Raw genomic sequence first — 26,055 nt, 5'->3', positions numbered from 1 at the left:
GCAGCTCGAGCTTCGTGAGCAAATAGTCAGGGCAACTGCCAATCAAGTGACGAGCGCGTTCGAACTCAGTTCAGTGAAGAGGCTTCGTGGAATTTGTCTCGGAAAGAGGATGGCGGATATGGGGAATACCCGCTCCAGGGATGGTGGCCTCTTAGATTTAGGCTATGCAAGGTCCTTCTCTGGGCTTTTGAAGATAATGCAAGCGGTATGGTCCACCGTTCTTTTACTGTCCGCGCCTCTTTTCTGCACTGTTTTAAAGTCAAAACTTTATTTGAAAAATCGGCATTTCTGCCAGTGTGAGTCCCATCCTTACACCTACTCAGAGCGAAATATGTTGCTTTTATTTGTTCACCTATCACTTGCGGACCTGTAGCGTCACGAAAGTAGGTGTGAAGACAAAACTGTGTTTAATGAGAACTTTGTTAGTTTTCAAATTTTTCTGTAAAGTGTGAGGCGCTCTGACTTCGGTATCATCGTCCAAGCGGAGGCAACCTTGTCACCTTTTGGTTTGTTGAAGTGTTGTTTGTTTTTATTTGCTTTTGTTGGAATAAGAATGACTGACGAGTCTTGTTCCATTGCCTGAGCCCCGGGCGGGGCTCGTCTATCACGCAAACTCATCTTTCTTTGTAAGTTTGGCCTGCTGCCTATTTGGTTTATTTACACTTGTTGCGAACATCGGGCTGGACGAAGTGACCGCCACATTCTGGGCTGCCTTGTGAAATGCCGGCTCGGTGCTTGTGGGACTGGAGTATCGAGGAATGCAGCTTGCGGGCGTCCCGAGGCTGCGCCTGTCAGCGGACCCGCGAAATCGCGCCGCCTCGGTGCGTGTGTGCCCGGCCACACCTCGCAACGCACATCAGTTAGAACAGAAGATGTGGAAACGCTCTACATACAGGTCGGGCTGCATCTGTGGAAAGAGCCGGCAAATGTTTCCGGTCCTGGAGCCTTTATCCGAACTTGTTCGCGGATGTGGCCTGCTCGTTGAAAGGTTATTTATAGTAAATGGCAGAGGTCCGGAAGGGGAACACTTGATTCACATTGTTTTATGATAACAACTGCACTGAAAGTGGTTTTCATTGTCACCTTTGTCGGCCCAGTCTCGCAGATTCCTCGGGTGGAAAATGATAGCAGGTACGATAGTGGGAATGGGAGTATAGGGACCATGTGCATTTAGAGCAGATTTGGTTTACTTTGGCATGGTATTTGGTGCAGACATTGTTAGCTGAGGGATTTGTTCCTGTCCTATACCTTTCCGTGATTTAATCTGTTAAAGAGCAAAATGCAGGTGGAACTCAGCGAATCAGGCAACAACTATGGCTTATCCTGCCTCTTTCCCTCATTCCTTTATGCTGGGTCTTTAGTCAGTATTAATGATCTCAAGACACAATATGTCCACTGCCCATCTCCCTCCCCAGCTGCTGCCTGACCTGCTGAGTTCCTTCTACAGCCTGTTCCCCCCCCCCCGCTGTTTAATATTCCAACATCTGTAGTGTTTTGTAGCTCCATTGATCTTTTAAGAAGTAGTCTTGCATCACGTGAGTGTAAAAGTATACAAAAGAATCTTGCAGATAATTGGAAGTCCAAAATTAAAAATACAGAAAATGCAAGGGATGTGTCAGAACAAAGGGTGATACCTTTCTACAAAGCTGTCTTTGTGTTTCCTGTTTTTATTACAGGTTAAAAATGGTGTCATAAAAGGGGCAGTTAACAGTTGAAGCTCACTGCTCTGCCAAGCCATTTTACAACAGCCCTCTGCCTCTGTTAAATATTATTTAGTGAATTTTAGTGTAATGGCCACTTCCCTTTTCTAATTTTTAATTATCCGGGGGTGGAGATGTGGTTGGCAGTGCAAGGCCCTTGCCTTCCAAGCTTATTGCTTGATGTGTTGTTTCCATTAGAGATTTACCCTGTCGCAGCAAATTAAGTTTGAAAGCCAATGCTACTGTCCTTTACCAGTGGAACCACTGATAAAAGAGTCATTAAAGCGTGTTGAAGGTAGTATATTATGGGCATCTCTAATGTGCTGGAGATCTGTTTGCCAGCAACACTCCAACTGTTAAAAAAATTTGTGAGCCTATCCCAATGAATGAGTTGCTGAGGAAGTGTACGAAACAGCTGAGGCTACTGTTGTGCTTGTTACCACTGGAAATCTGTTTCTTTTTGGGGGGAGGCTTGCATAGCTAAGCATTTAGATGGGGAAAGACAGTAGTTTCCATCACACTTAATATCAGAAATATCGAGAAATCTGGGGATTCCATCTTGTACTGCTGATCCCCAGCAATGGTCCCCTTGCTGGCTCTATAACATGGTACTGAGTGAAACAGGGACACCTCTTTTCCTCCTTATTAGGGGGAGAGAGAGCCTGGGGTATGTCGAATACTGGATGAACGAGTAGTCTTTGGGGTACTGCAAGTCTGTGTCTTCACTGATGCTTTGCTGCACGTTTGAGTGCTCGGTGAGGGGGCCGATGCTTTCTTTGCTGGTGGAAGGGGGGGGGCTTTGCTGCTTATGCATGGGAGGGGGGAGTTGGGGGGCTTTGGGGTTCTAGCATTTAACTATCATTCATTCTTTGGGGCACTCCTCTGTTTGCGAAGAAATAGAATTTCAGGATGTATATTGTATACATTTCTCAGACATTAAATGTACCTATTGAAAAGTCACATTGCTTTGCCTGGCCCAGCCAACACCTGTCCTCAGGCAGCCATTGCATATTACCTCAGTCAGTCACTCTGCATGAAGCTGTACAGCTTGGGGATCACTGTTTCATTGTTGCAAGAACACCAGGATCTTGTCTGAATGAGGTGATGGTTTTTACAGTTCAGTCCGAATGTAACAGTGAATGGTTATAGCCTCTTTCACCAAGAGTTCTGCAATGAATCAGCCTCTCGATGGTTGGGCTAAGTGGGGAGACGGGGGGAGTGGAGTGGGGCAGATTGTCACTTAGTCCTTGTTGTCCACCAATTTACTATTTGTTGAGTTGCATATTTGTGAGGTCAGCTATGTATTTCGGGGAGTGTTGTTAAATATAGCACATTCTTCCTGAGCCTTCTGTGGCTTCAGTGATTTTGTTTACTGTGGGAGGTATTGGATTTAATATCTGTGGCAAGTGGTGAAATATTAATAATTGCTGTTTTGCCAGAGCTGGAGCTAGTGCCTGGGCTGTGTGGCCTGGGCCAAGGGCAGGATTAGGTTTGGGAACACTATTGGTGGGGAACATGGGTGTGCTTGTAGAAGTTGTTTAGAATTGCAAGGACTGGTTGATCACTGTTTGTCATTTGCAACCCTTTGTCGTGGATAGGATTTTATAATCACCCATCTTTTGTTATGCATTTGAGGTTGTGCCCCTATCTCTCTTGAAAACTGAGAATTTAGTGTGCACGCTTTTTCTGGGAGGAAGGGTTGCAATAGTGGGATTATGGTTGCAACACTTTCTCTAATTCTCATCCTTGAATTTTAGTGGATCTTGACACTGTTTCCACTTTAATAAATGCCTAAAAGAAGCACAACACTGCACGGGGGTCTGTTATAAATCCAGCATCACTCGTATTTAGAATTGAATTGGTTTTGTTATTGTCACATTTAATTTGGAACAATTATAACAGAAGTAATGAGTAGATTAGCAGGGAGCAGCTTTCAATAGGTTGCCACAGTCTGATGCTATCTTGCCATTCCTATTCCCCAAAATAGTTTTTTTATATATAATCCTGTGTTCCATCTCAAAAAGATGGTTATCATCTGTACCGTCAAGCTCTTGCTAATTTGCCATAAGCACTCATACAAGTGAAAGGAAATTGTAAATTGCAAATACTGGAAATCTGAAGGGAAAATGGGAAATGTTGGAAACACTCGGCATGCCAGGCAGCAAATCTGGAAAGAAAAAAGCAGATGTAACATTTTGGGTCAAAAAACCCTTTATCAGATTCTGCCAGTAAGATGGTGCTGATAAATGGTGATTCTGCATTCGGCTCCAATGGGAATAGCCAAATATACTACAGTTTTAATCCACATAGCCGTGGGAACTTCAGTAAGCAGCATTATTTTAAGACTTATATTAAAAAAAAATCTATTGATACTCAAAATTGACGAACCTCGGATGGTAGACTTGGGTTGCAAGTATGGTTCCCCTTTAAGAAAACAAGCAGGGACAGCATGCCAGTCTATGAGTAAGAATGAACCCCCTGACTCCTGACTATCCTGCTGGTGACTGTACATACAGATTCTAGAAAATAAAACTGAAGATCTCAGAGCTAGATTGCTGTACCAGAGGGACATCAGGGACTGAAGTGTACTTTGCTTCATGGAAACTTGGCTATCAGCTGCTATTTCATATCCAGCACTGCAACCCAATGGCTTCACCATTCTCTACAAAGACAAATCAGCTCACTCTTTTAAAGGTAGAGGAGGTGGTGTGTGGTTTATAACTTATCATTGTGCATCTCGGTTCTGCTCACCCGACCTGGAATATCTAGTGGTCAAGTTAGGTCCTTTTTATTTGTTGAGAGAATTTTCTGCTGCCGCCTTGGTAGTGGTGTACGTACCATCTCGGGGCAATATCAGCTTGGCACTGGAAGAGCTGAGCACCATAATCAGCAAGCATGTAACAGTGCCCCTGATGCTTTCACTATGTTGTGTGGAATTTCAACCAGGTCAGTTTAACAAATTCTCTGAATAACTACCACAAACATATCACCTGTAGAATCGGAGGAGCCAACCCACTTAACTACTGTTATACCACCATCATGAAAGCTTACCATGCCATCCCACACCCTCACTTTGGAAAGTCCATACCCCCGACTGGGCATCTACTCCCAGTGTATAGGCAAAGATGAAAGTAGTGAGGACCAAGACTGTATGGTCAAGGAAGCAGAGGAATGCTTGCAGGATTGCTTTGAGTTGATGGACTGGACTCTGTTCAGGGATTCATCTTTGAATCTGAATGAATACGCCACAATAGTAACTGACTTGTCTGTGTGGATGAGTGTGTGCCTTCGGGATCGTATTGGATATACCGAAACCAAATGGACCAGGAGATTTGTAGTCTGCTAAAGGCTATATCTGTGGTATTCAAGACTGGTGATCCAGAACTATACAAGAAGTCCGGGTACGACCTACAGAAGGCTATTTTAAGAATGAAAAAACAATTCTGATTGAGGTTAGAGATGGAATTGGAAGCATGTCATCTCTGGCAGGGTTTGCAGGCCATTACTTCCAATAAAGTGGAGCCTAACATGAATGGCTGTGATGCTTCACTCCCAGAGCAACCATTGCTCTTTTTTTTAATGCATGTTTTGAGAGGGAGAATAAAACCACACCTGTGTGAATCCGTGCTGCATGTTGTGACCTCTTTCTCGGAGACCAACATCAGAATATCTTTCAAGAGGGTGACCTCGCAAGGCATCAGTTCCAGATGGTAAACCTGCTAGAGCATTGAGACCCTGTGCCAACCAAACGATGGGAGTGTACAAGGACATCTTCAATCTCTCACTGCTGCATTTGGAGGTTCCTATGGGCTTCAAAAGTGTGATCATCACATGCTGCCCAGGAAGAGCAGGGTGAGCTGCCTCAATGATTATTGCCCAGGGGCAGTTGTATCTTCTGTGATGAAGTGCTTTGAGAGGTTGATCATGGCTAGGATGAATTCCTGCCTAAGCAAGGACCTGGACCCACGGTAATTTGCCTATCATCATAATAGGACTACAACAGATGCAATCTCACAGACTCTCCACTCTACCTTGGATCACCTGGACAATAGCAATACCTACATCAGACTGCTGTTCATTGATTACAGCTCAGCATTCAACACAATCATCCCCTCAGTTCTAATTAAGTACCCAAAACTTGAGCGTCTATACCTCCCTCTGCAACTGGATCTCTGACTTGATCACCGGCTGACTACAGTCTGTGCGGATCAGAAATAACTTGTGTTCCTTGCTGACAGTAAACACTGATGCACCTCAAAGGTGTGTGCTTAGCCCACTGCTCTACTCTCTACACCCATGGCTGTGTGGCTAGGCACAGCTCAAGCAGCTTCTATAAATTTGCCGAAACACAACTATTGCTGGCAGAATTTCAGATGGTGATGAGGTATAGAGGAGTGAGGTAGATCAGCTGGTTGAGTGGTTTCGCAATGTCAGGAAGGCTAAGGAGTTGATTGTGGACTTCGGGACGTTGAAGTTGAGGGAACATGCACCGGTCCTCATTGAGAGATCAGCTTCAAGTTCCTGGATGCTAAATCTCTGAAGATCTATCCTGGACCCAGCATATTGATGCAATTACAAGCAAGGCATGACACTGGCTACCTTTCTTTATGAGGAGACTTGGTATATCACCAAAACATTTGCAAATTTCTACAGGTGAACTATGGAGAGCATTCTTATTGGTAGCTTCATCATCTTGTATGGAGGACAGGATTGAAAAAAGCTGCAGAAAGTTGTGAACTCAGTCAGCTCCATTGTGGACACTAGACCCCCACCCCACACCTCAAAAAGACACTGTCCTGAGAGAAACACGATCAGTGTTTCAGGAACAGCTTCTTCTCGTCTGCCATCAGATTTCTGAATGGATAATAATTTCATCAACACTGCTTCACTACTTTTCTCCCTTTTTTTTTGCAGTACTTATTGAAATTGTTTTATCTCTCCTCGTAATTTATAGTTTAAAAAAAAATTGTGTTGCAATGTACTGCTGCTGCAAAACAGCATCTCGTAACATATGCCAACAATGTTAAACCTGATTGTGAGAACCCAACAGAGGTAATTTTTCAGATTTTAAAAGGTGTTTGGAATTGGGGGGAAAAGTTACTGAGGAAGAGTTTGAGGAATACTGACTTGCATACATTTTCCCTATCACAGTGTGTTGTATATTTTTGTTCATCCCAGAATGTCCAGCACTTCCAGTAATCCCTTGAACTCTTCTTGACACTTTGTTAAAACTGTTTAATTTATTATTATGGAAAAATTTCAATGTAATTCCCACGTTGGTGTAATATGGTTTTGTAGAGATTTTCCCAGCAGCTCCAAAATCCATGGCAACATATCCATAGAGCTAAATTCTTTTTAAAATCATCTGCTTTCATTTTTAATTACTATTTTAAAAGGTGTTTTATCAAATACAGCACTTTCTATTTTCAATTTTATTCCCTTATTATTTGTGTATTTCAACTCCTACAATTATTAATGACGTACTTTCAATGTAAGGAACTGTCTTGTCCTTAAATGGGCGTGAAGAAAATGAACATTGAAGCATAGATTAGAGGCTTAGATGGAGGCAAGATTGCGAGAAGAATTTTGAAGGAAAGACAGTGGAGAAGTGTTGTAGTTTCAGAGCAGCTTGACGAAAGTTAGGGCTGTGGATTGTGCTCAAATGGCAGAGGCAGTTGAGTTGGATAAAACAGCTCCTGAAATTACAGGATCGTCAGTGAATATGTTTTTAGGTTAAATATGACCTCGCAGCATTTATTACAGATAAATGTGTACTGCATATGGTGGATAAGCGGGAACCAGTCATTTGGATTTATGCAATGCCTCTAATGCGTGCCATAGGTACAGCTCTCCTCTCTGTCAATGATAATTACATTTTCAGGGAGGTGACATCTATCATTAGGGACTCCAGCGATCTGGGCCCTGTCCTCTTAATGCTGCCATCAGGTTCTTGAAGTGGCCTGATAAACCTTAACACTACCTTGCAATATTTATCTCTCTCTCTCTCTCTTTCTCAACGCATTAATGTTTATTTGCATTTGTGGAAGTGATCGTAAACGTATAGATAACTTATGTTTATTGTGTTGGTAAGGTCGTGTGCTGCTTCTGCAAACAGCAGATTTTCATCGCATTTATACCCTGTGTATGCATGCCCACAATAATAGATGAACTTGAAATTCAAAGAGACAGCTCCGTGGTAGTTCAGTGGTGTAATTGAAATGAAACTGGATACTGAGCTGGGGGAAATAGAGGTCAAGCAGCTGGGGTGTTAGGATGATCTGAAAGAGGTAAGTCAGATGTGGTTATGGAGAAAATTCCATCGTGAGATGTGGGTCATCTGATAAAGGTGCACAAATGGGCAAAGATAAAGATCTGGGAAAATTATAAGAGTGGCAAAATGTTGGATTAAGGAAGAGCCAAATACTGAAAGAATTTAAACGCAGTAAGATTTTAAATTTTGGGCCAGCTAATTTGTTCAGTAAAGACATGATAAAAAGAATTTCATTTCAGCTTTAACCTTCTCATCTGGTGCTAAATTTCTTTATGGCATTGTTGATCTCAATCTCCGCCACCTCTTCAGTCCCTCAATACTTGTGTATCTTTGATCTACTCTGATTGTCAACTGAGGCAGTTTTTCATTAAAGAACATTGTGTCCTGTGAAGAACCCAATTGCATAAAGTTGCTTAGCCAGGATAACAATTTGGAAAATCAACTAGATTTTGCTCATTTGTTACAATGCAGATGGTTCTGGGGAGGTTCTATCCAGAATAGCACATGTTAGACTTGAAAGTAATATTATTCAGTCTCTGCTCTTGAACAATGTGCTACTGTAGATATTGAATTTGGTGCGGATGTTCTTGATGTTGGAATAGCAAGTTAATACTGGTAAAGGATGTTAGAGTAAGACTGTATATTTAAGGGAGTTACTGGAGTTGATGCTGACGAACTTGGGGTGCGATGAAAAGTTGGTGGTGTACATACTAAATGTGTTTTATGCATCGCTCAGCCATTTAGCTTAAGTTATACTTGTATTTTTAAGCTTTTTCAGATTTTGGTAATTTTTTTTGCATTGTCAGATCTGAGATTAAATTACCCCAATTTCCTCAAAGACGCATTAGTTCAATCAAATCCATTCTGCAGGAAATTACTTCTGCCAAAACCGGTCAGCATTTTAAGTTGCCACATGAAGATATTTTGCAGTTATTTTTTAAAACCTTATTTTCACCAGGTTTCTATTACGAATATAACTTGTGTATAGATGTTTGAGCTAAAGCTGTATGAGGCTTGCTGGAGCTTCAGATTCTCTGGGTTTATTTAACTTCCTTTGCACCATGCTGAAGAGGCTGTGCACCTGTGTGTGCTTTTAAAAAAAATAAAAATAAATGTGGTTTTTACTTGTACATACAGATTACCAGCCCCATAGCAAAAAAGCCCAGCAACGTCTCTACTTTCTGCGAAGGCTGAGGAAAGTCCATCTCCCACCCGCCATCCTCACCACATTCTACAGGGGTTGTATTGAGAGCATCCTGAGCAGCTGCATCACTGCCTGGTTTGGAAACTGCAGCACCTTGGATCTCAAGACCCTACAGTGGATAGTGAGGTCAGCTGAGAAGATCATCAGGGGCTCTCTTCCCGCCATTACAGACATTTACACCACACGCTACATCCACAAGGCAAACAGCGTTGCATCCCTCATACAAACTCTTCTCCCTCCTGCCATCTGGGAAAAGGCAACGAAGCATTTGGGCTCTCATGACCAGACTATGTAATAGTTTCTTCCCCCAAGTTATCAGACTCCTCAACACCCAGAGTCTGGACTGACACCAACTTACTGCCCTCTACTGTGCCTGTTGTCTTGTTTATTATTTATTGTAATTCCTGCACTGTTTTGTGCGCTTTATGAAGTCCTGGGAAGGTCTGTAGTCTAGTGTAGTTTTTGTACAGTTTCATGTAGCACCATGGTCCGGAAAAATGTCTAATTTTTACTGTGTACTGTGCCAGCAGTTATGGTCGAAATGACAATAAAAAGTGACTTGACTTGATTTTGTTCCCTCTGTATTTGTGAAATTATATAAAATTGATTGTCTAAACAAAAACACCTGTAGATGCATTTTAAAGTCATTTTTTGGAGAAAAAGTAAGCAATTTGTTTCGATATGTGAGCTATAATGTATCAACCGTTTCACTTGTGGGGAATGTTCTGCCACAGGAGTACGTTTTGTGGTGTTAAAAAGCATAGCCTGGAAAACAGCAGTTTTCTTCTTCCAGCTTTGTCAGACTTCTGGAAACGTTTGTTTGTTGGATTCTAAATTCTGTATTCATTTCTGATGTAGTTTTAGCGTCACTTGTTTTCATCACAAGTAGGTCTGGTCTCTCAATACCACCTCTCTGGTCAAGAAAGCACAGTGTTTCCACTTCCTGTGGAGATTGAGGCAAATGAGCACCTCCCCTCCCCCCACCATTCTAATGAGTTTTTATAGGAGCAGCACTGACAGAGTCCTGACAAGCTGCATAACCATCTGGTACGGGAATTGTAAGGCATCTGACTGCGAGCCCTTACAAAGTCTAGTGAGGTTTGCTGAGATGATCATAGATGGGTGGGAGAGAGATCCTGGGCATATTTATTGGGCCCACTGCCAATGCAGGTCTCTTAGCATTGTCAATATCCCTCCCATCTTTCCAATGATCTTCAGGCATGAGGTAAGATGGTATTAGGGCTAGATCTGTTAGGATGGGAATTAGCTTCTTACAGCAGGTCATGAGATGACTGAACTCCCTGCCTTCACCCAGGTATTAAGTGCCAGTAGCGTTATACTGTTTACTTTTTAAATTGTGTTGTCAGTGCACATTACTTGTTAATTTGTTTGTGGTAATATTATTTTATGTGTTCTGTGTGAGTTATATGTAGTGTGTCTAGAATAACATTATCTCGTTTGGTGGTGTATATGGTTGAATGATAAGAAACTTGATACTGATAGCAGCTGCGCAGGTTGACTCTGTGCTTAAGAAGTCATACGGTGTATTGGCCTTCATCAATCGTGGAATTGAATTTAGGAGCCGAGAGGTAATGTTGCAGCTATATAGGGCCCTGGTCAGACACCACTTGGAGTAGTGTGCTCAGTTCTGGTCATCTCACTACAGGAAGGGTGTGGAAACCATAAAAAGGGTGCTAAGGAGATTTACAAGGATGTTGCCAGGATTGGGGAGCATGCCTTATGAGAATAGACTGAGTGAACTCGGCCTTTTCTTCTTGGAATGAAGGAGGATGAGAGGTGACCTGATAGAGGTGTATAAGATGATGAGAGGCATTGATCGTGTGGATAGTCAGAGGCTTTTTCCGAGGGCTGAAATGTTTGCCACAAGAGGACACAGGTTTAAGATGCTGGGGAGTAGGTACAGAGGAGATGTCAGGGTAAGTTTTTACTCAGAGTGGTGAGTGCGTGGAATGGGCTGCCTGCAGTGGTGGAGGCAGATACGATAGGATCTTTTAAGAGGCTTTTAGATAGGTACATGGAGCTTAGTAAAATAGAGAGCTATAGGTAAACCTAGTAATTTCTAAGGTAGGGACATGTTCGGCACAACTTTGTGGGCCTAAGGGCCTGTATTGTGCTGTAGGTATTCTTTGTTTCTATTCTTGTCAGGGTCCCATTTTTAAAGGCACTAAGATTATGTACAATGACAACAAAAGCCACGTAGTGGGGAAAAATAGCATGAACTACTAGAGTCTTTTAAGATAATAGAAAATGCTTGGGCTAATGACACAGGGATAGCAAAAAATAAATATAGGATGTTGACATTTTGAGCAGAATTGTTGTCTGGGTGTGGATAATGCTGGAGAGGCCTTTTCTGATTATCCAAGATGATAATAGGCCTTTTATGTTTGACTAACGTCGCGAACCACACTTTGGCTGCTTTAAGGATTCTTTCTCAAGTATTGACAATTACTATATTCATTACATTCAGTGTATAATTTGCAGTAGTTTATTTGAACTTTATAGTTGCACTTTGGTGTCACGTTGATGCCCATGTTAAAGAGCAACAAAGTGAACTGGATGTTTGTGACTAAAACAAGCATAAACTACTGTAGATATGGTATACAAATTCTCATTATTTAGATGTGGATTAACAATTCAGTTTTTCTCATAATTTCAACAACGGAAGTTGTATCTAATTTGCTCTGTTAGCAACACTCTCAAAATGTTGGAGAAACTCAGCTGGTCAAGCAGCATCAGTGGAGCAGAATTAATGGTTGATATTTTGGGCAGAGGCCCTTCATCAGGACTGGACAGGAATAGGACAGAATCCAGAATAAGAAGATGGGGGAAGAGAAGGCGTGCAACAGGGGTGTATCTACGGAAAATAGTGCCTATGGCAAGCATTGAAATTGCTCCCCTGTTGAAACATCTGACACCCATCCTTTAGATAATATCAGTTCAAAAATACAAGTCAAGCTTGTTAATCTTTTAATTAACAAATTATGGCACTACATGAAAATTATAACTGCACCTTCCTTGCTTTCACTGATGCAAATTGGTCTATGATGTGATCAATGACAGTTTTTTTCATTTTCTTCTCTTTCTACACTCAGCAGAGCAAGATCACAGAGTCTTCCTTGACCCATGGAGGCTCTCAAATACAGAAGTATTAGTTTTAACATGCTGAATGATCTCTCACAGCTGGTGGTGGAAACTGTGATGGTTACATTATCTGAATAGCAATGCGAAGATTGGGGAAGACACTCTCATCTCCATACTGAACAATAAATTTAAGGGTCTATTCCCCATCTAAAAAGTCTGCATTTTATATCTGTTGTCTTCTCTATTCCTGGTCAGACCATCAATCCTCATTGGAGCAGGAAAGTTGATTCAACCAGTGGAAAGCACCTGAAAGGGTTAGTGTTCATGAAAATGCCAAGAATCATCGGGAATGCTTCACACAGTGGAAAGAAATTTAGCTGAAAACATAGGAGTTATTGACACGATATTTCAGTTACTGATTGAGAAGGAAAAGCAGAATTGGCGTGATACCTTGACGAGAATCCTTCACTGCATAAAATTCCTTGCGACTCAGAGCCTGGCTTTGCGAGGACACGGACTCACTTCAGCTAGACGATGACTCCAATGTGTGAAATTTCCTTGGCTTACTGAAACTACTGGCCATCTTTGACCCTGTCGTAAAAGAACACCTCACTCATTTGGAAAGTCATCCTGGATCCACGTCTTCTTGAGCAATTTTTTTTTTAATTTGTTAAAGTTTCAGCAGAACTATTTGGTTAAATGAATTGAATTGACTTTATTACTTATCCTTCATATACATGAGTAAAAATATTTTCATTACACCTCCGTCTAAATGTGTAATTTATAGTAATTTGTAATAAATAGTATGTACAACAGGATAGTCAAGATAACATAGAAATTCAGTTGTGTCAGCATGAGTTAATCAGTGTGATGGCCTGGTGGAAGAAATTGTCCTGCAGCCTGTTGGTCCTGGCTTTTATGCTGTGCTACCGTTTCCGGGATGGTAGCAGCTGGAACAGTTTGTGTTTGGGGTGATTCAGGTCTCCAATGATCTTTCGGGCCATCTTTACACACTTCTCTTTGTAAATGTCCTGAATAGTGGAAGTTCACATCTACAGATGTGCTGGGCTGTATGCACCACTTTGGCATTTATCTGCCAAAACCTTCCCCCTATGAACCTTGTTTGTCCACATGCTTGCTTGTTTATGAGACAAGGAGGCTGTTGGGTCTTTTGGGATCCATGGATCAATCCCATCAGCCTCTGGGGCCCCCTCTTCTCTGCAGCTGCGCAACGTATTTTCTCCTGCATGCCAGTCAACTTGCTTTTGGTTCCTTCTCCATTGGTATACACGGAGGGTTAATGCTGTATACAATAGCTCACTCACCACCTACGTGTCTTTGGAAATATGGGCAGAAATTCAAGTGGTCAAGGAGAGTATGTGGAAACTCTATGCAGAGAGTAGAGGGTTCCTGGAATTATGAGGCAACACTGTAATTTCTGCTAATTGCAGGAGAAATTGTAATGCCTTGACGTTAACAGATGATGACTCACAGTAAAGTGATCCCCTGTTGATTCTACTAGTTTCCATGTATTTATGGACCAACAAATTTTGGATTACATCCTCTTCATTGTGTGTGGCATCTGTTAGTCTCGCGAGACCATGGACCTGCACCTTCTCCAGGGCGCAGGCCTGGGCAAGGTTGTATGGGAGACTGGCAGTTGCCCATGCAGTGAGTCTCCCCTCTCCACACCACTGATGTTATCCAAGGGAAGCAAGGGTCGATACAGCTTGGCACCAGAGTCATCGCAGGAGTTGCCAGAGTGAGGTTGAAGGCAATGTCGGACTGCCTTAGGGACTCCAGCTCCGGATTTGTCCTCAGGATTTACTCCCGAAGCCTTTCCCATGAGTGGGTATGGCCGCAAGGTAGCGGAGGTTTGAAATCAGAGTTTTCCCTCTCTTAAATGGACTGCCTTCCCAGGCTGACGAGCTCCATCTACCCGAAATCATCTTCAGTAATTTGCAACGTATTGGTTCTTTAAGAGCTATAAACATGCTTTGCAATTTGAAAATATTGTGAAATTCCATAATTTTATTCAGAATCGAATGTTACTTGAGATTTCTTGTCCACAATTGTCCTGATGCAAGGTTTTGACCCAAAATATTCTATTCATTTCTTCCCACTGATGCTGCTTGAGCCACTGAGTTCTTACAACAGATTAGTTGTTGCTTGGTCTTCAACAGTTTTTAATTGCTTTAATATAATGCATATTTTCTCTTTTCATTTCAGATTGTGGTGTTCATAGCATTCATATGTATACAGTGTTCAGAATCGTCTTATTATTCGGCTTACCGCTATTTTGAAGTTGTCACCATCTGGTTTTTTGTTATGGTCTTGGTATTTTACTTCGTTTACCTAACAAGACTTTACCAAAAGATAACTTGCATACACTGGTCACTGACAGTAAGTTTTTAAATTCTGATAATTAACATGTAAATTTATTGTTTCATTTTTATTGTGAGTGTGTCTTTGAGTCCCTTAGATCTATTTAATCAACATTGGCCAGTTATATTGGAAACACCAGCTTGAAAGTAAGTCTGCGAAAGTGGTATATGACTTCTTCCAATTTTTACAATTAGAAAAAGGCCTTTGAGAGAATTTATATACATACATAAAACATCTTTTATAAGACTGGGTATTACAAAACAGTTCACAATTATTGTTTTGAGGTTTGTTTTAATATAGGGGGATTAAACAACATGATTGCACAGACATTAGTGGGAAAAGATGAGGTGATGAGAGAGACTGATGAAAGTAGAACAGTGGATGCAGTCTACGTTGATTTTAGTACAGCGTTTGATAAAATCCGTCATAGGAGGCTCATCCAACAGATTAAGGTGCACTGGGTCCACAGCGAATTGGCTGTTTAGATTCAGAATTGATTTGTGCATAGAAGACAGAAGGTAGTAGTTGAAAGGACTTGTTCGAGCTGGAGATCTCTAATTCATGGTGTTCCACAGGGATTTGTGCTGGAACCTTTGCTGTTTGAGATGTACATAAATGACCCAATTGAAAATGTAGATGGGTGGGTTAGTAGGTTTGTGGATGATACCAAGATTGATGGAGTTGTGGATAGTGTAGAAGACTGGCAAAGCGGCGCGATATACATGTGGATATACATGTAGCTTTGGGCGGTGAAATGGCAGATGGAGTTTAACCCAGATAAAAGTGAGGTGTTGCACCTTGGTAGGGCAAATACAGGGAGACAGTACACTGTTAAGGGCAAGATCATTAGCAGTGTTGCTGAGCAGAGAGATCTTGGGGTCCAAGTACATAGCTCCATGAAAATGGCTACACAGGTCAATAGGCTGGTTAAGAAAGCTTATGGAATGCTTGCTTTTATTAATCGAGGCACTGAGTTCAAAAGTCAAGTGATTCAGATTCAGTTTATTGTCATTTAGAAACCACAAATGCAATGTAGTTAAAAAATGAGACAATGTTCTCTGGAATGATATCACAAAAAAAGCACATGACAAAACAGACCACACAAGAAAAATCACATAACATTTGGTAATCCCCAATCCAGAGTCCGGAGAGGCTCTGGATATCGCGCCATCATCTTAGCACGTTCCCCGGAAAGGAACTCCAAACCCAGCAAACAAAACAAGACCACCCAGACACACCAAGTCAGGAGACCAGCACTACCACCCAACAAACCAAAAACCTACACAAAACCACATAGTTCTATTTAACATTTAGTTGCAACAGTGCAGACAATACCATAATTGATAAAGGACTGACAAAATTCACATAATTATAACATTTAGTTACAACAGTGCAGGCAATACCATAATTGATAAAAGACTAACTGACAAAAACCACATAATTTAACATATAGTTCCAACAGTGGAAAGCAATACTGTAATCTGATAAAGAGCAGACCATGGCACGGTTTAAAAAAAAGTCTCGAAGTCCCGACAGCCCATCATCTCACACAGACGGAAGAAGGAAGAAAAACTCTTCCTGCCATGATCCTCCAGTGCCGCAACCTTGCTGATACAGCCCCTGGAAACATCCGACCACAGCCAACTCTTGAGTCCTTCCGAAAACTTCGAGCCTCCAACCAGTCCTCCGACACCAAGCACCGAGCACCATCTCTGCCGAGCGCTTCGACCCCGGTCCTGGCCGCCGAGCAGCAGGCAAAGCCGAGGACTCGGGGCCTTCCTCCCAGAGATTTTCCGATCGCACTGTAGCAGCAGCAGCGAAACAGGGATTTCAAAAGTTTCACCAGACGTTCCTCCGTGCTTCACCCGTCTGTCTCTATCAAATCAGGATTGTACACGGCATCCTACTTGACAGGTTACAGATATTCATTCCGAAGTGGCCGCTGCTGCGTCGCGCCGCCATCTTGATGTTGCAACCTTATAAAACTCTGGTTAGGCCACATCTGGAGAATATCATATAGTTCTGGTCACCCCGCTATAGGAAGGATGTTGAGGCTTTGGAGAGGGTGTACCTTGATGCTGCCTGCTCTATCATGAGAGGATGGATAAACATGGCTGGTTTTCTTTGGAGGAGCAGAAACTAAGGGGAGATCCGATAGAGGTTTATAAGATTATGCGAGGCAGAGAGGGAATATTTTTTTCCAGGGTAGTAGTGTTTAATACCAGAAGGTGTGCATTGAGGGGGGTGGGGGGGTAGGTTCAAAGGAGATGTGGATGTATGGTTTTTTTTACTCATCTTAATTGAGTCGTGGATGCCTGGTATGGTGGTAGAGGCAAATACATTAGAGGCTTTTAATAGACATTTAGATGGGCATATGAATGTGAGGAAGACAGGACATTGTGTAGATAGGAGGGATGAGTTTATGGGGGGGGGGTGTTGGTTTACTTTCTTGCTGGTTTGGCACAATATTGTGGTCTGAAGGGTCTGTTTCTTTGCTGTACTGTTCTGTGTTGAATAATTGGTAATTTATTATTGTTAACATGTACCACGATATGGTGACAAGTTTTTGGTTGCACACCATCCAGACATATCATTCCATACACAGGTAGTAAAGGACAAAGTACCAATGCAGAATATAGAGTTACTGAGAGAGGCAGTGTGGGTCAGTAAATAAAATACAAGCGTCAAAACAAGTTAGACTGAGAAATCAGTCATTTGTCTTCATCATCAAAGAGATCCGTACAAGAAACTTATGACAGAGGGAGAGAAGCTATCCTTGGGCTTAGTGATACCCTTTCTTAGGCTTTTGTATCTTTTGCCACTGGGAGTGACTGAGAAGAAAGACAGACGAGAGTAGGAATGGGCTGCAGTAACATAGAAACATAGAAAATAGGAGCAGGAGTAGGCCATTCGGCCCTTCAAGCCTGCACTGCCTTTCAGTATGATCATGGCTGATCATCCAACTCAGAACCCTGTACCTGCTTTCTCTCCATACCCCCTGATCCCTTTAGCCACAAGGGCCATATCTAACTTCCTCTTAAATATAGCCAATGAACCGGCCTCAACTGTTTCCTGTGGCAGAGAATTCCACAGATTCACCACTCTCTGTGTGAAGAGGTTTTTCCTCATCTCGGTCCTAAAAAGCTTCCCCTTTATCCTTAAACTGTGACCCCTCGTTCTGGACTTCCCCAACATCAGAAACAATCTTCCTGCATCTAGCCTGTCCAATCCCTTTAGAATTTTATACGTTTCAATAAGATCCCCCCTCAATCTTCTAAATTCCAGTGAGTATAAGCCTAGTCGATCCGGTCTTTCTTCATATGTAAGTCCTGCCATCCCAGGAATCAATCTGGACTGCACTGACAACTCTCTGCAATATCTTCTGGTCTTAGGCATACCAAGCTGTAGTGCATCGGGATAGGATGCTTTTTGTGGAGTATCAGTTTAAATAAAATTGGTGATGATTATTGGAGATCTGCTGAATTTCCTTTAGCCTTCTGAGGAAGTTGCTTTCTTGGCCACTGTCCACGTGGCTGGACCAGGAACTTGAAACTTTCTAGCATCTCCAAGTCAGCATCATTGACACAGACAGGAGTGTGTATACAGTTATTTTTCTAATATTGAGGGAGAGATTATTGTCTTGACACTATATCTAGGTAATCCATTTTATAAGTGCCTCTTGAACCATAAATGTTAGCCAGAATACTAGAATGACATACCATTAGTCTTTCCTGCCCACTTGAGAGAACTTTTAACATCACGTCCAAAAGGTAGCACTTCCTTACTATTGCTTTTTACAGATTATAGTGTAACATGATGGAATTTACATGCCAGATTTCACAGTAGTTTTATTACTGTCAATTTGATTTCTATTTTGTGAAATACTCCTAAACTACTGTAAGTTACTGCATTAAAGCAAATAATGATTTAATTTTAGTTGTTGTATGTCACAATGCAGGGTCTGCTGTATAATTTCACAATCATTGGAGCTCTGTTTGTATTTACAGTGTTATGATTTTTACGTAGGAGTTCTTGCACTATGTTATTGCGACCATTCTGCTATTGATTGCATCGATTGTTGGAGCAACTAAAACGAATGGAAAACCTGGATTGGCTGCTGGAGTGGTAAGAAACACTGTTTTTATTTTGATCTGTGCATTTGAAATCTTGGAACATCATGCAGATATCTTATAAATAAATAAATGCTCCTTCATTTGGGGAATGTGGGACAGTTTCAAAACTGATTGTTGGTATTCACCAGTAAACCCAAGAGAGTTAATGCACTTTGAAGTAAAGTTAATTAAGAGAAGCAAAGAAGTAGCATGATGAAGAACATTGAGTGAAATGGATGTTATAGTCAATGAGCGCAGATACTGGCTGTTTGGCCCGACAAGTCCATGCCCTCCCAACTAGTCATGATTTCTTCCATTCAGCCTGTATCATTCTAAACCCGGCCCCTGTATGTACCTTATTCAAGTGTTTCTGAAATGATACTGTTGTACCTGCTTCAGCCAATTCCACGTGCATATGGAAAAAGTTGCCCCTCAAGTCCCCTTTAAATCTTTGCTTCTCACTTTAATCTACACCCCCAGTTTTGGATGCCTGTTGTGATGGAAAATAACTGGTTCTTTGAGTCTCAACAGTAGAGGCCTGGACACACACAGTTTTAATAACGAGGAATTTATTTACAAGGGGAAGTCGGGTCAACACAAGCAACTACAATACACAGGAAGCGGTGTGGGGACAGGGTACGGTTACACAAACAAAGAACAAGGGAAAAGCACTACAACAGCTATCCCCCTTGACCTTGGATAGCTGCGGCTCCCTTACCAGGACAAACAATAGACCTTCCCAAGCATAAATCAATGCACTTAACTCCAATGTGGTGGTCTGTAAGAGCGGGCTAGCCAAGGGCAAGTCTCACCTTTTAAAGCATGGGGCTGGGCAAGATAATCCAATTAAGGTGACCAATAATTTAGGTGTGCATTGATTAGTTGGAAGGAACAAATGTTGATTGGCATGTGGTGTGTCCTCCGACCAGCCAGGTTGCAGTGCATCTGTCACGTGGCCGGTATCTCTGGATACAATGCCCCTACTCTACCCTGCCACCATCCACCGAATCTATGCCGTTCATGATTTTATAAAGGTAACCACTCAGTCTTCTATGCTGCGGCATAAAAAAACCGAGCTGGCCAACCTCTGCCTATAACTCGGGCCTTATAGTCCTGGGAACATCCTCAAGTCTTTTCTGCACTCTTTCCAGTTTAATCACATCTTTCCTATAACAGGGTGAATAAACACTGTACACAGTACTCCAAATGCAGCCTCTTCCAATGACTTTTACTACTGCAACATAATATCTCAACTGCTATACAAGTGCTCCGACTGAAGGCCAGCGGGCTAAATGCCTTTTTCACCACCTGATTCACCTGCGAATCTGCTTTCAATGAACTATGGACTGTTATTTCTAGATCCCCCTTCCATAGATGAACTTGTGCCCTACCGTTTTTAGTACAAGTCCTACGCTAGGTCTATTTGCTACTCCTTGGCTCACTTTCCAATATTGATCACAATCCCCTATAATCCTTGATGACACCTTCACTATCAGTAGCACCTCCTAATTTTGTCTACCCTGGGTGCATTTCACTAATTCCACACTGTCCAGGTCCTTAACACTCAAGGTAGCCTAGTCGGTAACAGTGAAGTTAAAATCTCCCAATAATATAGCCCTATTATTCTTAAAGCTATGAGCAATTTCTCTGCAACCCATCTCCTCAAGTTCTTGCTGAATATTAGGGATCTGTAATCGGAATCCGATTTATTATCACCGGCATGTGACGTGAAATTTGTTAACTTAGCAGAAGTTCAATGCAATACATAATATAAAATAATAACTAAATAAGTAAATCAATTACAGTATATGTATATTGAGTAGATTAGAAATAGAAATAATCCATTTTTTTAAAAAAAAGTGAGGTCGTGTCCAAGGGTTCAATGTCCACTTAGGAATCGGATGGCAGAGGGGAAGAAGCTGTCCCTGAATCACTGAGTGTGTGCCTTCAGGCTTCTGTACCTCCTACCTAATTGTAACAGTGAGAAAAGGGCCAGCCCTGGGTGCTGGAGGTCTTTAATAATGGATGCTGCCTTTCTGAGACACCACTCTTGAAGATGTCCTGGGTACTTTGCATTCACGATGACCGTAGGATTGACTTCGATGGCTTTGGGACTGCCTGGTGAAGGAAGCCATTGAAACAAAACCAGAGGAAAAGAATTTTAATAACGATAAAGGTCCTACCCTAAGTAAGAACTTGACTTGATTAGGAAGATGAAGATTTGTGATTAAAAATAATTACTCACATCGTCTGTTCTGTTTTGTAGTTCTTTGGCTTTGCATCAACAATTCTATATGGCATTGGTGCCTGGCAGGCCTACAAGATGTGGCGTGTTCCTCAACCATCAAGTAAGGAAGCTTTCAGATTTAAAAAAAAAATGTAAAAGCTCCCCCCCCCCCCCCCCCCCATGCACTGCCAATCTTCACTACATTCTAATTTCACCACTAGCTTCAAACTCACCATATTGTGTGGTGATTGTTTTCTGATGTAATGTCTCATTCAGGTGATCAATCAGATGAGAGCCTGGATAACATGTTATGGCAGGTGACTTAAATGTGAATACTGTTACTAACCAGCTTATTTCCCAACTTCACTTAACGTCCACACAAGGTCTTTTCCTTATCGGCACTAGATGACATTCCATAGATGGAAATACTGCTTGAACATGCGATACAAGTGGCAGCCTTATCATTTGTTGCTCTGAATTTCCTGTGTTATTGTGCATGGACTTTTAAACCCTGTGGTAAATAATTATCAATAATGCAGGGGGGAATCTTTGCAAAATGTTTCTAATTTGGATGGACAAGACATTCAAAAATGTCCTATTAAGGAAAGTAGCCATGGAAGTGATTGAGTTGATGAGATTGCAAATTTAATTATACCAGTTCTCATTGCCGCCTTGTGGTTAGGCATGTAGCCAGGGCTTTATAAATCAGAGGTAAAATATTTTCTTCAAGCTAGATACCAATTCATTTAAAATTTTCAGTTTAAAATAAAATGCAAATAGAAAATTTATACAAGAGATTGGGTAAATTGTTTGAAGTAAGGGGTTTTAATGCTAGGGAATAGAATACTTTTCACTTCAGTTCAATGTAAGCGAAGTCCATTTTCGATGATGCAGACTGGAAACCTGATTTATTATGGTACAACACAATTTTCCTGAATGAGGATTTTTTTTCCTGACACCTATTATTTCACTCACCCGTTTTACTAATGTGTTTACATTGACATAACTTCATAAAACATAGAAAACCTCCAGCATAATACAGGCCCTTTGGCCCACAAAGTTCCACCGAACACGTCCCTACCGTAGACAATCACATGCTGTTCATTGCAGAGATTTGTACAGTCTGAATTTTAGGACTTAAAAAGATGGATTAATTATCCTTGTTTGAATATTTTTGAGGTGACAGGAGGAAAGCATTTAATTGAGCATAGGGGGAGAAGCATGTTGGGTTGGTCCAGAAGGTGAAGACACAAGAGATCCAAGGCATGTTAGCTTGATGATTGTTGTAATGGATGGGTGTTTTTCTAACTAGAAACCTGTAACGTGGTCTAGCAGTGGGGTTGCTGGGATCTTAGTTTGTAATAGGACTGATGAGAATGTAGGTGCTAGGCAATAGGAGTTCACTGGAATCATAGCAAAGAAGATTGTCTAAGGTTACAGTGGGACATACATCAACTGAAAAATTCAGTGGAGTTGTGGCGGATGGAATTTAATCCAAACAAATGAGAGGTAATGCAACTTGGGAAGTCAAAATCTTGTAAGACATGAATGGCAAGGAGCCAGGGGCTTGATGGCCAGAGACCACTGCTTCCAAAGTGGCAATAAGGTAGTGAAAAATGCATTTGATATTCTTGCCTTCGGATGCTAAGGACATCATGTTGCATTTGTATAATTTAGGGAATCTTTTTACCTCAATGCAGCCTATTTGGGATGTCCATTTGATAATATGCTGTCTGTCATCTTAGCTCCATTAATTATCATGTGTAAGGTTTTCTGGTTTGAATGCAATTCTTGAAGGGTAGTCGAAACTCTAGGTTATTTTAATGAATATTTATTCTGTAAGAGATTTGGATTCAGAATAGAATTAAATTTGTATTGTTTCTTTGCAGCTGTTAATGTATAACTCAGAAGCTGGCAGCAAGCAGTTCTATTAGAAGTTTGCAGTCCACTTGACAGTGCTTGACTTTGGATCTGAAGATTCATTTTGTAATAATTCTGCAAGAACATGCTTTGTACTTAATATTGTCATTTGTCCAAGTTAAATATTATATTTTATAAATGAAGTTAATAGTTTGTATCAAAGACAACATGAATGAAAATATTTTGTATAACAGCTTAAACTTAAGTGCCTTCCTTTTGGTTTACTATTGTATTACCACAGTTATTGTTGTCCAAGTGCAATTTGCTTATACAGTATGTAAAGCTCAACCAATCCTTACAACCGTTTAGTGTTCTTGCTCTAAGTGCCAGTAATGCTGCTTTATACCCTTTTACTTTTGCCATGCTGGCAAAGTTTTTGATATTTTGTTTTGGGGCAGAAAACATGCCTGAATGACTAGTTTCTGTATCTATATTTTTGTGAATGTTGACATATTGTGTGGAAAGATCAGTATTAGTTTGCTTTGTAAATAAAATGAACCTGGTGTATATATATCTGTTGTTGTATTTGCATCTTTTTCAAGCTCTTCCTCATCACTTGTTGATTTAATACTGAGAAAAAGAGATGCCAAAATATTTGCAAGTAGATACAAACAACAAAATTAAAATACAGATGCAAGGTATGAGAATAAACAAGAATACAGATGCTGGAATCTGGATGTAAAAACATGCTGGAGGAACTCAGCAGGTCAGGAGTATCCGTGGAAGGGAATGGATTGTGTGTTTTTGGTTGTGACTTTTAACCTACACTGGAGTAGAAGGGAGATGGCCAATGTAAAGAGGTGAAGGAATGGGTAGGGTGCAGATGGAATCTGGTGGGGGAGGGATAGGTGGAAGTGATGAGACAATGATAATGTGATCATAACTATACTCCATAGCAGTCAGTATTGATGTGTACACAATATTATATGTTTTCCTCTTGTGCTGGTGAAAGATAATACAGAAACCGGTAATGTGACATAAAATGGAACCTGCCTTAAAAGCCTGTCAAATTCATTGCTTTTATTAATAACCTTCTCAAATTGTATTGTTACATTAAAGATGTGTGTAGTCCAGCTCTTTCATTCAAATCATACTACATTGCAACATTCCTGTTTCTACTAAAGTGCATCTCTTGGCCCTTAAATTCACCAAATATTTCTGCACCTTACACTGCCTCTGTCCTCAAATCTGCTGCTTTTCTGATTATGTATTAAATACCTCAACTTTTTTTAAAAATGTTAGATATATGTAGTCACAAGGTTAAACACCAAAACTAGCATTGGGATTAGTTATCAGACCAGGGAACACAACTATAAAATTGTCTTCCTGACTGAAAAGGAACGAGTCAATATGACAGAGCCGGCTGGTGGTGTAGCAGCATCAGAGTGAAGGCTCCTGAGTTTGAATCCAGCCGGCCTCCTTGCACACTTTCCATCCATGCTGCGTTGAGCGTCGAGCTAAAATAAAAAGGCCTGCTTAAAAAAATGCTGTCATGACAGTGTCCTGATGGAGTCCACTTGGAGTTGAGGCCATAGTGGGGTGTGTCAGGAATGGACAGGAGGAGGAGTATAGGAAACTGATACAGGACTTTGTGATATGGTGCAACTCAAACTACCTGCGTCTCAATATCACCAAGACCAAGGAGATGGTGGTGGACTTTAGGAGATCTAGGCCTCATATGGAGCCAGTGATCATTAATGGAGAACGTGTGGAGCAGGTTAAGACCTACAAGTATCTGGGAGTACAGTTAGACGAGAAGCTAGACTGGACTGCCAACACAGATGCCTTGTGCAGGAAGGCACAGAGTCGACTGTACTTCCTTAGAAGGTTGGCGTCATTCAATGTTTGTAGTGAGATGCTGAAGATGTTCTATAGGTCAGTTGGGGAGGCAGCATTAAGAAGAGGGATGCCTCACGTCTTAATAAGCTGGTAAGGAAGGCGGGCTCTGTCGTGGGCAAAGTACTGGAGAGTATAACATCGGTAGCAGAGCGAAGGGCGCTGAGTAGGCTACGGTCAATTATGGAAAACCCTGAACATCCTCTGCATAGCACCATCCAGAGACAGAGAAGCAGTTTCAGCAACAGGTTGCGATCGATGCAATGCTCCTCAGACAGGATGAAGAGATCAATACTCCCCAATGCCATTCGGCTTTACAATTCAACCGCCAGGAGTAAGATATGTTAAAGTGCCGGGGTTAGGACTCCATGTATTTAAGTAAACTACTTAAGAACTTTTTAAAAGCTATTATTAATGCTTTTTGAGAGGGTGATTTTAGATGCATATCATATTTTTACTAAGTATTGTATGTAATTAGTTTTGCTACAATAAGTGTATGGGACATTGGAAAAAAAGTTGAATTTCCCCATGGGGATGAATAAAGTATCTATCTATCTACCCATTCTGGAAACACTCTAGATTGGTATGGTATGAGTGAAATGTTATGTCGCTCTCCTCTCTGCACCATGTGGCACACTGGGTGGCAACCTTGCTGTGGTTTTACTATGTTGGCTGAATTGCTAGCTCGACATTCAAACCCAGCACAGATGGAAAGCGTGCAAAGAACTGGCTAGATTTGAACCAGTGGCCGCTCCCAGTGACCAGTGGTCCGGTTGAGCAGCCTGGCAAGTGAAAGCCAATCAAAAATTTCAATGCTCAAGGAAGTACAGCTTTTGTGATCTTGTGCTCATCCGTCTCGTTTTTAATGTATAAAATCACTATTAGAATATGCCAGGATAGTGTCAGTTTCATATGAATTCGACATTTGTAATTGTCTTTTTTAAGGGCATCAAGAGGGCTGCTGTCTATAATTCCATAGGGATTTTCCACTGCTGAATGACCAGCCTGATTTTATGGTTTGCACTCCAGCCAAGAAAACATCAGCCTCCCATCGACTGTGCCAAGCCACCTGGTTAAAAAAAAGTTTCATCGCTGCCAACACATCACATGCTCTGAACTGTACAGAATAGACCCAATCTGCTCAAATTCTCCTCATTCAATCAATGCACCATTCCAGAAATGTGAACTTTTGCTCGACTTTCACTTTGCAATGCTATTTTTCTCAATTTGAGGCCCACCTTGGGTCAGGGTTGAACATGGATATTGCCTCCTCGGTGTCTACATGATAACACTAACCA

The 26,055-nt window shown here is 41.5% G+C and overlaps 1 protein-coding gene across 1 annotated transcript; it reads left to right on the top strand.

Annotated features, from left to right (window-relative positions):
* Positions 1-56: 56 nt before the first annotated feature.
* cmtm7 (CKLF-like MARVEL transmembrane domain containing 7) lies at positions 57-23,432 on the top strand. Its single transcript, XM_073054473.1, has 5 exons — positions 57-205; positions 14,507-14,680; positions 18,689-18,787; positions 21,041-21,122; positions 22,891-23,432. The coding sequence occupies exons 1-5, from the start codon at positions 110-112 to the stop codon at positions 22,902-22,904; spliced, it is 465 nt and encodes a 154-aa protein (XP_072910574.1). The 5' UTR covers positions 57-109; the 3' UTR covers positions 22,905-23,432.
* Positions 23,433-26,055: the final 2,623 nt, after the last annotated feature.

The sequence above is a fragment of the Hemitrygon akajei genome, chromosome 8 (assembly GCF_048418815.1).
Source record: "Hemitrygon akajei chromosome 8, sHemAka1.3, whole genome shotgun sequence".
In the NCBI taxonomy this organism is placed as follows: domain Eukaryota; kingdom Metazoa; phylum Chordata; class Chondrichthyes; order Myliobatiformes; family Dasyatidae; genus Hemitrygon; species Hemitrygon akajei.
The sequence above is the reverse complement of the archived record's forward strand: the minus strand, read 5'-3'. Positions and strand labels throughout refer to the sequence as shown.

Coding starts and splice junctions, on each gene's coding strand:
- cmtm7 (XM_073054473.1), top strand. CDS start 110: ATGGCGGATATGGGGAATACCCGCTCCAGGGATGGTGGCCTCTTAGAT. Junction 206..14,506: donor TTTTGAAGATAATGCAAGCG/GTATGGTCCACC, acceptor TTTTCATTTCAG/ATTGTGGTGTTCATAGCATT. Junction 14,681..18,688: donor GCATACACTGGTCACTGACA/GTAAGTTTTTAA, acceptor ATTTTTACGTAG/GAGTTCTTGCACTATGTTAT.